At 57.3% G+C, this 13,351-nt stretch overlaps 1 protein-coding gene across 1 annotated transcript in view; it reads right to left on the bottom strand.

Moving 5' to 3' along the window:
- MDGA2 (MAM domain containing glycosylphosphatidylinositol anchor 2) overlaps nucleotides 1-3,432 on the bottom strand; it is a 259,777-nt gene extending 256,345 nt beyond the window's left edge. The window contains exon 1 of the mRNA XM_088533798.1: nucleotides 3,305-3,432. Coding sequence (XP_088389924.1) covers nucleotides 3,305-3,377 — 73 coding nt within the window. The 5' untranslated portion in view covers nucleotides 3,378-3,432. The remainder of the gene's footprint in view (nucleotides 1-3,304) is intronic.
- Nucleotides 3,433-13,351: the final 9,919 nt, after the last annotated feature.

Genomic DNA, 13,351 nt, shown 5'->3' with positions numbered 1-13,351 from the left:
CCAGCGCAGCCCTCCCAAAGTGCCGTCTTTCTCCTGGAAGACGGAAAGGGGCTGGAGGTACCTCAGGGAGATGGAGATTCCTCAAGGCAGAGCTTCTCCAAGGGAGTGAGGTAGCAACAAAATGTTCATTAGGGGCTTGCGGGCATGGCCTCAGCTGCCTCAAGCACTCAAGCAAGCTTGCAAATATATATATATATATATATACACACACACACACACATATATACACACACACACATCTACATATAGAAAACAGCACTTTTCTTTCAGGCTCAAGCCTGTTTCCCGGCCACCCCTTCGCCTCCAAACCTCCTCCACGCTGCCTCCAAGGGGACGTTTTGGCCAAGCAGACACAGAGCATGGGCTGCTCCCCCTGCGGAAAGGCAGCGGCCGCATCCCCAGCACGGACACAACTCGGTGCACGCCAGGAGCGCCCTCGAGACGCCCAGGGAAACTCCAGGGAGGGCTCTGCTCCACGCAGAGGCCTCCCAGGGAAGCGGAGCTGCCGGAGAAGCCGCTTGATGGATGTTTCCCGACTGACCTCAGCAGAGCCAGGCTGCACGCGGGGGCTCCTGGCGCCGTTGATCCTGTCCCCCCGTTATTAGGGAGCGTTTCTGCACTTGGGCTCCTCCGCTTGCAGCCCGGTCCGTCACGCCATGGGCAGCAGAGTCCAGGCCCCGCTGCAGGAGCCTCGCGGGGCTCCCGCACGGATTAAGGCTCCGCTGCTGTCCCGCCATGCAGCATCCCAAGCGGAGCCGTGCCGGAAGGTCGGATGCAAAACCCTCCGGTGACTCAAGCTGGGAGGGGACAGGCAGCTCCGTGCTCCAAGGCCCCACTTGCAAACCCAATTCTTTAAAAAATACCCCCCTAAAAACAAAAAAAATAAGCCTGCCGGATGACATTCCCGTGCCCGGCAAGAGAGGCGCAGTGTGTCTTTGGAAACAGCTCCTGGAGCCGGGAAGGAGCCGGGAAGCGCCAAGCAGAGGCACCTGCAGCCCCCAGTGCTCCCCCCGGCTCCGCGGGGCTCCGTGGCAGTGCCGGGTCCCGCTGGCCTCCCCTGGCCTCCGCTCAAGCCCCGCGCTGCAACGCTCCCCGCTCTTTTCCAGGGATTCGCTCCAGGCTCTTCCCGCAGGGGCTGGCGCAGGCGGCTCCGTGCGGGGGAAGAGCCGGGGCGATTCCCCCTCCGCTCTCACCAAACCGCCCCGGTTCTGGGAGCATCCGCGTGGGCCTTCCCGCCGGGCCCTTCCTGCGCTCCCGGCGCGGCGGCAGCCCCGCGCTCTGCCTCGCCGGCCGCGCGGGACTCGAACGGCGATTTGCAGCTCCAGAAACATCATTTTGCCAAGGAAACAGGTTGGGGAAAGCAAAGTCGATTGGATCCAACTCCCCCTGCGCCGGGTGGCCGAAGTGCTGGGACACGGTGCCCCAAGGACCTCCCTTGTGGCCCTGGCTCCGCCAGCCACCCCTGGATTGGGAAGAGCTTGGGAAGCTGTTCCTGCCTGCAGCCCCCCCGCCTCTTCCCAGGGAATTTCTACTCGCAGCTTCCCTGTGCGGAAGGGGCAGTTTGCGCGGAGACGCCCAGCCACGTTTATCACAGGCAGTTAAGTTGCTTTTCTGTACCAGCAAGGAGTAAGCAAATGGGGACCCTTAGTTTGTATTTAAAATTTATAAAAAGGCACAAGCGGTTAGGGAGCGCTGCAGCCGGGGTGAACGGGGCACCGCTGGGTTCCGCGCTGCACGGAGCGAGGCCGGGGAGCCCCTTCCTCAGCCTCCTCCAGTGCGAGGCACACGGAGCCCACGGGCGAGACGCAGAGGGGACGGCAGGCGCGGGGAGAGGGCGACGTCCCCAACGGGGCCGCACGGGGCGGCAGATGGAGCGTCCAGCGAGGCCGGACGGGCCCCAAGCCCAGGGAAAAGAGAAGTTTTCCCGGTGCGGAGGCAGGAGGCAGAGCGGCTGCCGGGCCGCGGCACAACCGTGCAGAAACACTCCTTGGAAATAGCACGGTCCGACTGTTGCACGTCGCCCAACGCCCGCTCCCGTCCCCCTCTCCCCAGCCCGCGCAGGGCGCTGCGCGTCCCCGGCTGCGGATCCCTCCTGGCCCTGCTCTTGCTCTGCTACAAACGCACACGTGGCCGGCGCAGGAGCCGCCCGGGGCTCCTGCCTTGGCGCGGCCTCTGCCACCCAGTGCTCGCCGCCCCCGGCTGCCAGCGCTGCTCCCGGGACCGGGGGACGGGAGGCAGCCCCACGCGGCCCCGCGGGAGCCACCGGGCGCCGCGAGCACAACCCCGCTGGCATTTTCAATTGCACTGAGATTTTGCAAAAAAAAAAACAAAAAAAAGGTGCTGGAGGGGAAATGCCTGGCCTCTCCCTGGGAGACGCGAGCATTTTCGCGTGACAGCAGGCGCACGGGCTCGACCGAGCAGACGCCGAGCGAAGCATCCGTGAGCAAACGCACGAAGTCTCCTTGGCGCCCGCCGCCAGCGCGGGGCTCTCACGCACACGGAGCCGCTTACATAACGCGGAGCGGCCGGCGCGGATGCCCGGGGGAGCGGGCACAGGGTGCCGGGCTTGGGGGCACCGGGGCGAGCGGCTCCGCTCCCGCATGGCGCGGGATGCTCGTGCAGACAAACCCCCCCGGTGCAAATCCCGCTGCCGTTGCGGCCCCGGCCACGCCGCCCTGCGTGGGCACCGCACCGTGCACAGCGGGACATCGCCGAGCCCGAATGGGCCAGCTGGCGAATACAGCCCCCAGCCCTGGGGGCCACCGGGATGCAGCCTGGATGCCACCGGGATGCTCCTGGGAAGCAGCCTGGATGCAGCCAGGATGCCGCCGGGAAGCAGCTAGGATGCCACCGGGATGCAGCCAGGATTCTCGCGGGAAGCAGCTAGGATGCCACCGGGATGCTGCCGGGATGCAGCCAGGATTCTCCCGGGATGCAGCTGGGATGCTCCCGGGATGCCGCCCGCGGTAGCGACGCGCCCCGCGATCTGCAAGTCACCGCCGGCACAGGGCGGGCGGGCGCGGGGCCCCGCGGATCCCCGCTGCTAACAAGTGCCGCGGCCGCAGCCCGCGCAGCGCCCCGCGGATCCCCCCCGCCTTCCCCGCTCCGCCACTTTTCCGCGCGCGGCGCCGCGTTTCGGGGCAGCGGCCCCGCTGCAGCGCGCGCTGCCCCCGCGCCGCCTCCGGCTGCGCGGACACGCGCGCACAGACACCCGCTGCCGCCTGTCGCCACCCCCCGCCACCCCCCCCCCCCGCCGCGCGACAATCGCGACAAGGTCACGGCGGCGGCGCGGGCGCGGACTCACCGTAGACCCCCTGGGCGCCGCCGCGCTCGAGCAGCCCCGTGAGCAGCGCCAGCAGCGCGAGCACTAAATCCATCTTCGCGTGCGCATCCACATCTCCGGCGCGGGGGCGGGCGGGGGCCGCGCGGAGCGCCGCGCTCCGGGGCGGCGGGGCAGGCGGCTCCGCGCTGCTCCGCGCCGCTCCGCTCCTCCTCCTGCCGCCTTCCCTCCCTCCCTCCCTCCCTCCCTCCCTCCTTGGTGGCCGCCGCCTCCGCAGCGCCGCGGAAGCGCCGCGCTCAGCGCAGCGGCCGCGCCCGCGCTGCGCCGCGGCTCAGGGCGCCGAGCGGGGCCGCGGCCGCCGCCTGCGCCCCGCTCCCTGCAGATGCCATCGCAGCCCGCGGCCCCCGCACGCTGCGCGGGGCCCCCTCCCTGCGCGGGGCCGCCGGGAGGAGCGGGAGGAGCAGCAGCAGGAGGAGGAGGAGGAGGAGGAGGAAGGGCTGTGGGCAGGGGAGGGGGCGGCCCGGAGGAGGGTCCTCGCGGAGCTCCCGAAATAGCCGGCGCGCGGGGGCGGCGGGGGCCCCTGCGCGGCCGCGCGCGCCGCTCTGCGCGGTCACGTTGCGCGCTGCGTGCGGGGAGCCGGCGCCGCAGCCCCGCGACGTCAAAGCTGCGTGGGGAGGATGCTGCTCGCCTTCCTCCTCCTCCTCCTCCTCCGCCGCCGCCGGTGCCTACCCGGGTCGCCAAGCACGGCCTCGGGCGCCCGGGCAAGGGCTGCGCTCTCTGGTGTTGCACGCTCCGGTTGCACACTCGGGTGTTGCACGCTCCAATGTTGCACACTTTGGTTGCACATTCCAGCGTTGCACACTCGGGTGTTGCACACTCTGGTTGCACGCTGCAGCATTGCACACTCACATGTTGCACGCTCCAGTGTTGCCCACTTTTCTTGCACATTCCAGCGTTGCACACTCTGGTGTTGCACGCTCTGGTTGCACGCTGCAGCATTGCACACTCAGATGTTGCACGCTCCAATGTTGCACACTTTGGTTGCATGTTCCAGTGTTGCACACTCTGGTGTTGCATGCTCTGGTAGCACGCTGCAATGTTGCACACTCTGGTTGCACGCTTCAGCGTTGCACACTCTGATGTTGCACGCTGCAACGTTGCACACTTTGGTTGCACGTTCCAGTGTTGCGCGCTCTGGTGTTGCATGCTCTGGTTGCACGTTCCAGCGTTGCGCACTCTGGTGTTTCATGCTCCAACATTGCACACTTTGGTTGTGCATTCCAGTGCTGTGCACTCTGGTGTTGTGCACTTTGGTTGCACACTCTCTGGTGTTGCACACTTTGGTTGCGCCCTGCAGCATTGCACACGCTGGTATTGCATGCTCTGGTTGCACACTCTGCACACAGTGGTTGCACACAGTGTTGCACGCTCTGCACACTGCAGTTTTGCACTCCAGTTGCACGCTGCAGAGCTGCATGCCGCATGCTCCGGTCCTGCACTCTCTGATGTTGCACCCTCCAGTTGCGTGCTCCGCAGTGCTGCAGTGTTGCACACTGTGTGCTCTGGTGTTGCACATTCCAGCTGCACACTGCAGCTGCATGCTCTGGTGTTGCACACGCACATGTTGCATGGTCTAGCTGCATGCTCCAGTTGGCTGCACCGGCCGTGTGACAAGAGTGACACGGAGATGGGGGAACAAAAGCCCCATGTGCCACCCACTGCAGGGTCACAGTGTCCTGCCCCCATTAAGTGGTAGCACCTGGTTCCCACCAAGCATCTGAGATGCTTCAGGGGCTCCCAGCATCTGCCACAGGCCGCGGCGTCACTTGGCATAGACACGTCCTTACATCTTGGGACCAGTGGGCCTTGCACCAGCAGAAATCCCTCTTGCCTCCAGAGAATAACAAAGATTTTGGGGAAAATGATTGCGCGCAACCCCTCCACTTCTAGCTTGGTTCCTGGAAGGGTTGTGCCAAAACCATGGGCACCTTGAGGCAAGGGAGACGAGGAGGTTTCGGGTCTGCCCCTGCCACATTAAAGCAGCAGCGAGCTGCGTGGCGGCGCCTGGCTGGGCAAGCACCAAGCTACGTTCTGCTTCCTCCCCTGCCTGCATCAATTAAAGATCAGTGCTCAAGGCCAGGGCAAAGTGACACGCTCTGGAAGAAGCAATTGCCCTGTCAGAGCTTCTTATGACACCATTGGCACAAGACAGGTCAGTGTTCACAAGGCTTGGACTCTTCCAGCGCTGTCTGGTGCTCTCCCGGCCACTGGTGACAAGGTCTGAGCTCTTCTGCACTGCTCTTCTGAGATGATCTAGTGCATCGCTGTGCTGAGCTCCCGTCCCCACAGGGCTCCGAGCCATCCAATCCATCATTCTTAAGCACGCTGATAGATGCAAGGGGCCAGATTTTGGTTCCTGCTGGGGCTGTTTCCTCTTCTCCACTTAATAAGAAAATGAGAGGTGGAGAGAGGGACGGGAGCTGCGCTTCTCCATGGCAGGTGGTGCACAGAGCACAGTCTGGCCATGGAAGTCCAGGTGCAGCCCTTCTCCACACCAGCTCTCAGCAGACCACCCGCTGCCCGCAGAGCCCAGCGGGATCACAGTGACTGTGCCCAGAGGAACGTCCTTCCCGCAGACGCACCGCGCTCTCCCAGGGGTTCTCCGCTCCCCTTGGCTTCAGAGAGGATTCAGAGCATCGCAAAGCAAGGCTAGCTGGAGAGCTGGTCTTGTGGGCAACCGTGTCCCCTTCCCGTAGGAACTTTGGCCAACTGAGGGGTTTGGGAGGGTGTCAAAGCTGCAGTGCACACTGGTACGTAGTCACTGCTGCTCCATGGAGAGGCAGGCAAACACTGGCAAAGCCCCAGCATCTGGCTCCATGGATTCCTCAAGACAAGATGTCTCTGCACAACTCTCAGTTCTTGTTCTTGGTTGGGTATCTTTGCATGGTCGGCTTTCTCAAGACCTTCCAGCTTATTGTCTTTCTTGAAATCAACCGAATGTGGTATCAGTTCAGAGAAGGTGCTGCATTTTCCTCAGCATCCAATTTCCTCTTTAAATCCCCTCTGTCTATCCTAGCACAAGGCAGATTCTCCATCTCTCTTGGGTGAGTGGGTATCAGCACAGACTCTTCCATGCAGCAAGTGGCAAGGCTTCCTTATCCCAGTTCACTAGAGGAACGGACAGACCCTCCTGAAGCAGCTGCTGCTTTGGCCATGGGCTGTGGCAGCACAGCGGCTGTTTTTGTGCAGGTTTCCTCCTGTTTCACATGCAGAAAAAGGTCCCAGGCTTTGCAGAGCTGTTTATTCAGAGGAAACAAAGGGAGAAGTCTATGAGCGCCCATCTTCAACCATCTGATGCTGCCCTTGCCTTTCGGTTACAAGGAGGCTTTGGGGGGACCTGCCTCAGTGGATCCCAAGGTTTCACTGTCAATAGGCTTCATTCAGTCTTCAGTTACCTTTTGTCTTTTCCTGACGTCAGCCTTCAAACTTCTCCATCCTGCCACATGTCCACAGGTCTCCAGCGCAAGAGCTTCACCCCATCCTGGGCTTTGGTCATCAAACCTGCACCCAGGGCTCTGACACCTCAATACTATTTTTCCCTTTAATTTCCTTTCTTACTCCTATGTTCAACAGCCCTGCTGTGCTGCAGGTGGACTTATTTCCAAAGCTCTTTTGACCTTGTGAGAACAACTGTGTTTTATTCATTGGTGAATTCCCACGGCACGTCTAGGCAGGAGGAGCGCAGGGCTCAGACTGACCCATTTTTATGGGAAAGCTCCTTCAGGAATTAGGTGTCTGTAACTCTCCTTTGAACTTCTCAGGACCCCTTCAAAAACTAAATTAAAATAAAATGGACAAACTAGATTCGCAGTTTATGGTTTTCAGCCTAAAATGGCAGTCCTTCAAAGATGGAGGTTTATAGAGTTGGGTCGTGCTAAAAGAAGGCACTGAGGTGAGCATTTTTTGAGGACGGTTGGGCAGAGCGGTGGGAAAGGGATGGGATGGAGGAAATCTGGCAGATTGGTTGCTTTTGCTTGGAAATGAATGAGGTGCCCCAATAGACGGTCACTGCAGAGACCACTTTCAAACTTCGTGGCAGTCTGCAGATCCCTTCAGGTCCATTTTATAATTTTCATTTACCACTGAACAGGCTCAGAAGACTCGTCTGTCCTTTCTAGCCCCAAAACAGCAGTTTCTGTTTTGGTGCCAACCTCCTCTCGCTGTTGGCAGAAGTTGCTCCCCAAAATGAAGTCCCTGCCTCGCTTGCCCGGATGACACAGAGCTGTCCAACGCTGCTGGCAAATTGTTTTCAGGGGCTTCCCAAGGAGACCATGCACCGGATGGACAAGTCAGCTCAGCAGTGACTGGCCGGAGTGGGAATACAGAGCTACATCAAAACCAAGGCCATGCAAGGTATGGCAGAGCTCAGGGTCACTGCTGAGAGGCTGGACATCACTCAAGGCAAGGAGGACCGCACCGCAAGGAGCTACCCTTGGGACAGCCAGGGTCAAAGTCCTTGAGAGACGATCACTTTGTGATGACATGACCTGGAATAAACATCGGTGGGAAAGGAGACAACTGCTCTACTGGATGACCCCAAACATTCCCTTGAGGATGCAATAACTACGCTCTTCTGGTTCTGCAATTAAAGAGCCACAGGTGAAGCTCAGCACAGCAGGCTGGTTTCCCAATATCAAGGGATTGGTATGGTGTCATGTAGCACAAGGTTCATGTTATAGACCCAGCTGAGCAATGTAGATAAAATAAAATCCAAAAAAATTCAAATGAATTAATCTAACTGCTCAAATAACAATCAAATGCTTCCCCCACTGCACCAGTCTTTTATTCTACGCACAAGAACTATTTCAGCTCTTTTCTTAGCAGCTTTTTTTACTTCATCTGACACAAGACAAAAGCAAATTTTCTCTCTTTGTTGGAAGCAAGTCTACAAATAATTGAGATTTGACTAAGGAGGCCATTAAGTAGCATTAAGATCACAAGTAATTTGGCAGTGCCCCTGAGTTGTGCATGTTATTCTAGTCCCTCCTCACCAGCCACCCTGGCTCTGGATTTTCAACATTCAGCAACACCAAGGCAAAACTAAATAATTTAACTCAGTCTCTCAATGCTGCCAGATTCAGGGACTACATGTACCCTGCGAGGCATGTTTAGAGTGTGAACAAATTATACACGATCAGCAAATCTGCTCTGACTGAATATCCCCTGAAATGGTCAGGGACGCATTTGGTATGTGGCTGCTTCAAGCCTTGATCATTTACGGCTTAAGTTCTCCTGAAGGTTCAGCGTGAAGCACCGTGCTGGGACAGAGCTGGTCTCCTAAAGCAGCCCGGTGCCAGAGCGAGGAGCTGCCTGAGTCTGTAAACAGAAAATAGCGTGGCCTGTTCAGCGCTAGGTGCAGTATTTCCCGAGCTTTCTATTTGCATGATCACTTAGTTAAAAAAGAAAATTAAAAAAGTAAGTAAGTGACACCTTGTGCTGCACTATTGATTGGTGTTTTGGAGTCATGAAACAGATAAAAAGATTTACTGTTTCATCACGAGTTGTTTTTCCAACCTCTGTTTTTTCTTTTCTATTATAAACATGTAAATAAAACATGCAGCCCTTCTGTCAGCCCCAGCGCGAAGCTGGCAGTGATTTCACCGACCACTTTCCAGCGTCCTCCAGATTGCCATGCTCTGCTCTGTGGAACTCTGTTGAGCGCTACTCAGTCGTCTCTCTTGGGCTGGGGAGAAGTTTGCTTCCCCCAGGGACAATTCTCATACGTGGAAATAGTACAGCCAAGAACACACATTAATGTGCCACAAGCAGCATTTGAGAAACAGCTGAGAGGATTTCCCCTGTCCACCTTCCAGCTCCAACCAGTTGAATCCCTTGGGATGGGTTGGGTTTAGCCAGCACGAGTTGTGCGTGCGTTGAGGAACCTCAGCCAACGATGACCAACAGAAATGCACGTGGGGATATTAGTGCTATTCTCAACTCGTTTGTTAGTACTCAACTCAATTCTCAATTGGATACACAGTACCAAAGAAATTACAGCGTTTCTCAGTGTGAAAGAGCAGTTCTTCTTCCCCACACCAGCTTGAGCAATGGCAGCATGTGCTATTTTAGCTGATGCTCCCGTTTCTGCACTTACAGAGTGATGGGAGCAGAGCCATGCAAACACTAAGCACTTTTAGACACCACTGGCTCTTCCCAACTTTATTCTTAGCAGTTAGGGTTTGAGTCCTTAGCTGCCACATGAGGAGGCTTCCCCTTCCATGGGGCAGGAGATGGGGTGAGATGGTCACCAAAGGCTTGCATGGAAACGGAGGGTCTAGATCCTCTGTGCAGCTTCGGTAGCATCTGCCTTGTCCCTGGCCACGCTCCCCTGCTCAGAAGAAGTTTGTTCTGAAAATTGAAACAGGTTCGTTGAACAATGTTTAGGCCCAAACCTCCAAGGGAGGGAGTTATTAGATAAATAACTAAGTGTGACCGAACCTTTCGACACACCTGTTATCTTCACTGGTGCAGCTGAAGTCTCAGAACTATTATAAATTACATCAAACTACCTAATTTCAGGCTAGATGTGCTCTCTAGGACTGGTGTGAATTGAGAAGAATCCTCCTGGCGTCAACAAACCAGCATGGGTGCAACTGCTTGGACCTGCGATGGGAGACACGCCAGGCAGCAGCCAAATTGGAGGTTATTGCTGCCTGACGTGGGCTGACTCTCCCTAGAGGGCTCCTCAGTCATTTGGTTCAAATCCTGCTGTTTTTGGTGGCCAGGCGCCCCGTGATAAGGACGCTTAGTGGCGCTGGCCCCAACGGGGCGTGCAGGACGTGGGCCCGTAATATACAGCCCAGGCCAGGCACGGCGCGGGGCCGTCCTCTCTAGGACTGCCCTCCTCGAGCCACCCAGGTGAATTAGTTTGCTTTACTTTTCCAGCAAGAGACTTCATCCCTTCAAAAAGGAAAAAAAAAATTATTTATTTATAAAAAAGTGAAATTAAGCAAATTGATGTGAAAGACTCCTGCCCCGTGCTCGCCTCCGCGCTTAGGACTCTCTATTTTCACGCTTTTCATGGGAAATGTTGGTCGGATCATGTTCCGCGCATGCTGAACGTGTGTGTCGGCACCGCGGGAGCCGCAGCAGCGCTTTTCACTGCCCATGTCCTTGGGTCTGAGCTTCCCCTGGTGGCGCTGAGCCCTGGGCCGCTCGACACACATGTGCTTGCACGCGGGACCCCGAGCTGGCTGCTAAGCCCAGCAGGAAAGCGCGATCCCTCTCTCCTCCTCCGAGGACTCCTAATGGAAGCGGTGGCAGGAAGCCATGGCACTGTCATATAATAAAGTGGTTTTTTTTCCCCTTTTTTTCCTTCTTTTCCATTTTTTTTCCCTTTCGAACAAGCTGTCATTTTCCAGACCCGATAGTCATAATCAGGATTGAAGGAAACCTTCCAAATGTCTATGAAACAAAGTCCTGCGGGAGAAGACTCATCTCTGCCCTGGGTGGTGGACTCGATTCAGTCACGAGATGGGAGACGTTCTCCAGCAGAGCAGACGCTGCTCCCAGCACCACGTTGCAGTAGGATGTGAGTCAGTGCCCCAGTGAAATTCGTGGTATTTGTCAATGGCCCCTGAGCTGCTGTTTTTGATGGAGAACGGCTCAGAGCAGCTCTCCAAGAGAGCGAGCGATGGGTACGTGTGTATTCGTCTGCCTCGCGCTGACTGCAGACATTTCCCCACACTTGTGCTGCTTGTTTTATATCACCCTGCGGGCGGGTGTCTTATCTGAGTGACTTCAGGTTTAACCTCCTGGGACGCATGGTTCAAATCCACCAAATGTCACGCCGCTCGTTCCTCCTGCAACGCATCGCTCGCTGTGTTGGAGGCTTCAAACCCAGTCGCAAAGATGGCAAAGGAGAAGCACCCACCCCCATGTAGCGATTTGCTGCGTCCTTGGAACCTTCACGTGCACTTGCAGCTGCACGAGCAACACGTCCAGGAGACATTACCAATGCCACAATCACCTCTAAACCAAGCTCAACAAGTTGGAGGGCCCTGGAGAGCAACTGCAACAGCTGCAAAATCAACTGGAGCTGGAAGCGACCAGTGGCAAGTGGGCACCACGGCCCCAGGGCAGCAAAGCGGGGTGGCATCTTCCACCTCGCTGCTGCACGGGACCACCCCGAGCTGGTGCCACGGCCCTGCCAGCCGCATTAGCCGAAACCCCGGGTGTTGGGCACGTCCTGCTGCCCTGTTTTGTCCTCCCCGCGCCGGCAGCGGCGATGTCTGTGCACCGCAGCGCGCGTGCTCCTGTTTGTGTGCATGTACACACGGGGTTCTGCCTGCAAAACAGAGCGCTATTGTGTCAAACAATCAAAATAATATTCTGCCCTGCTGCGCTAACACTGCCTGGCATGTGAACAACGATTCCCCGGGGTGGAAGGGAAGGACGGCGTAAAAGAAATGGGTCACGTTTAATTAACTAGTGGTAAATGGGGCCGCTCGATGCATCGGCTGCACTGCGGCCACCAGCTCGGATTATAGGCAACAGGACAAGTTGGACTTTATGTGAATAAAAAAATTAAATCCTAAAAGTGCAGTCCTTGCTGCTGCCTGGCTATTTTACCAACAAAGAGCGCGCAAAGATAACTCCAATAAGGCTGACGTTCAAAAAATAATGAGCATCTTGTGCATGATCAGCAGGAAAAAAAAAAAGCACATTCTTGTTAAGGTAAAGGGAAATATTAATGCACAACGCTCCTGCTGGTAGCGTTGCCCCCGCTGCACTATGGAAATGAACCGCGGGAATTATTTCAAGTAACACAATCAGCCCGGGTTGGTTTCCCTGAGTAAAAGGGAATCCCGCTGGCGCATCCGCATCCTTCTCCTCCTGAACGCAGGGAAGCGGCTCCGTTAGCGGCGCGGCGGAGGCAGGACGGCTTCGCTCGGCGCCTCGGAGCGCGCCCTGCTGCCGCGGGGCCGCGAGCCCCTCGTGGCCCTTTCGAACCGCTGGGGTTGGGAGGAACGAGCCCTTTCCCGCTGCGTGGGACGCGGGACGGACCCTCCTGCGGGCGCTGCGGCCGCGCTGGGACACTCTCACGCCTCCCTGCCAACCGGGGGCGAAAAGATGAATTTTCCGGCGTGTTAAGAACCTGTGAGCGTCACTGGTGTTCACAACTGCTTGAAGGTGCTCGAGGGAGCCGGAACCGAGTCTCAGCAGGGCTCGTGCAGTGCAGGTGCACGCGGGGTTGGAAGCGTTCAGACTGAGCGTGTCCGGCTGGTGCGATCCGTGTGTTTCCATCGCACCCGCGAGGACGCTGAGGAAGCTGCCACCCCCTCGGGGGCTGCAGGGCCGTGGCCTCCCCGGGCAGCTCTCCCGGAGGCTCCCGAGCTCTGTGTTGCCGAGGTGGTTTCTGGGCCCCGCTGCTCTGCAGGTCCCGTGTGCGCAGCGTGCGGCGATGGACGTGATGCTCCAGCGCTGCAGGGCTACGTGGCATTTCCCTGGCATTTAGGTCAGGAAACCCAATATTCAAAGGCCGTTACCCGGCCCTAAACCAGCTCCGGAGGTTCCTCTCTAATGCTCCAGATCCCAAATGTCCTGCCCCTTTCCCAAGCGGGACAGGGACACTTTGTCGTGTTCTCCGAGCAGCCAGAGCTCTCTCTGACTTGCTCTCAGCAGGACCTGAGCAGAGCTGCTGAAACCACTTACACCAAACACAGCAAATCTTGGCACAGAGTTTTAAAATCCCATCTTTTTTAAAAAAGGAAAACACTTTTTTTGGAAGCGCAGGCGCCCAACTTAATATCATCCTCTTTAAAATGAGAGCTCCCATCAGTGAGCAGTGCACAAATGTAAGAATAGGAGGCACTTCTCTGACCTCAGGCCCAGAAATCGCTATTCATGTAGAAGAACAGCAATCAAACCAAGACTTCCTCTCAAAGGATCACATTGATTTTTTTTTTATTTTTTTTAAGTATTGCTGCTGCGGACTGTGCTTTGTGTGCCCTGATTACCTGCCCCTCTTGAACCTCTGCCTCCCCATGGTTTTTTTTGCATCCCTTTCAT

This window comes from Tinamus guttatus, unplaced genomic scaffold (genome assembly GCF_059628265.1).
Source record: "Tinamus guttatus ecotype Peru unplaced genomic scaffold, ASM5962826v1 Tinamus_guttatus_pri_ptg000522l, whole genome shotgun sequence".
NCBI lineage: Eukaryota > Metazoa > Chordata > Aves > Tinamiformes > Tinamidae > Tinamus > Tinamus guttatus.
The sequence above is the reverse complement of the archived record's forward strand: the minus strand, read 5'-3'. Positions and strand labels throughout refer to the sequence as shown.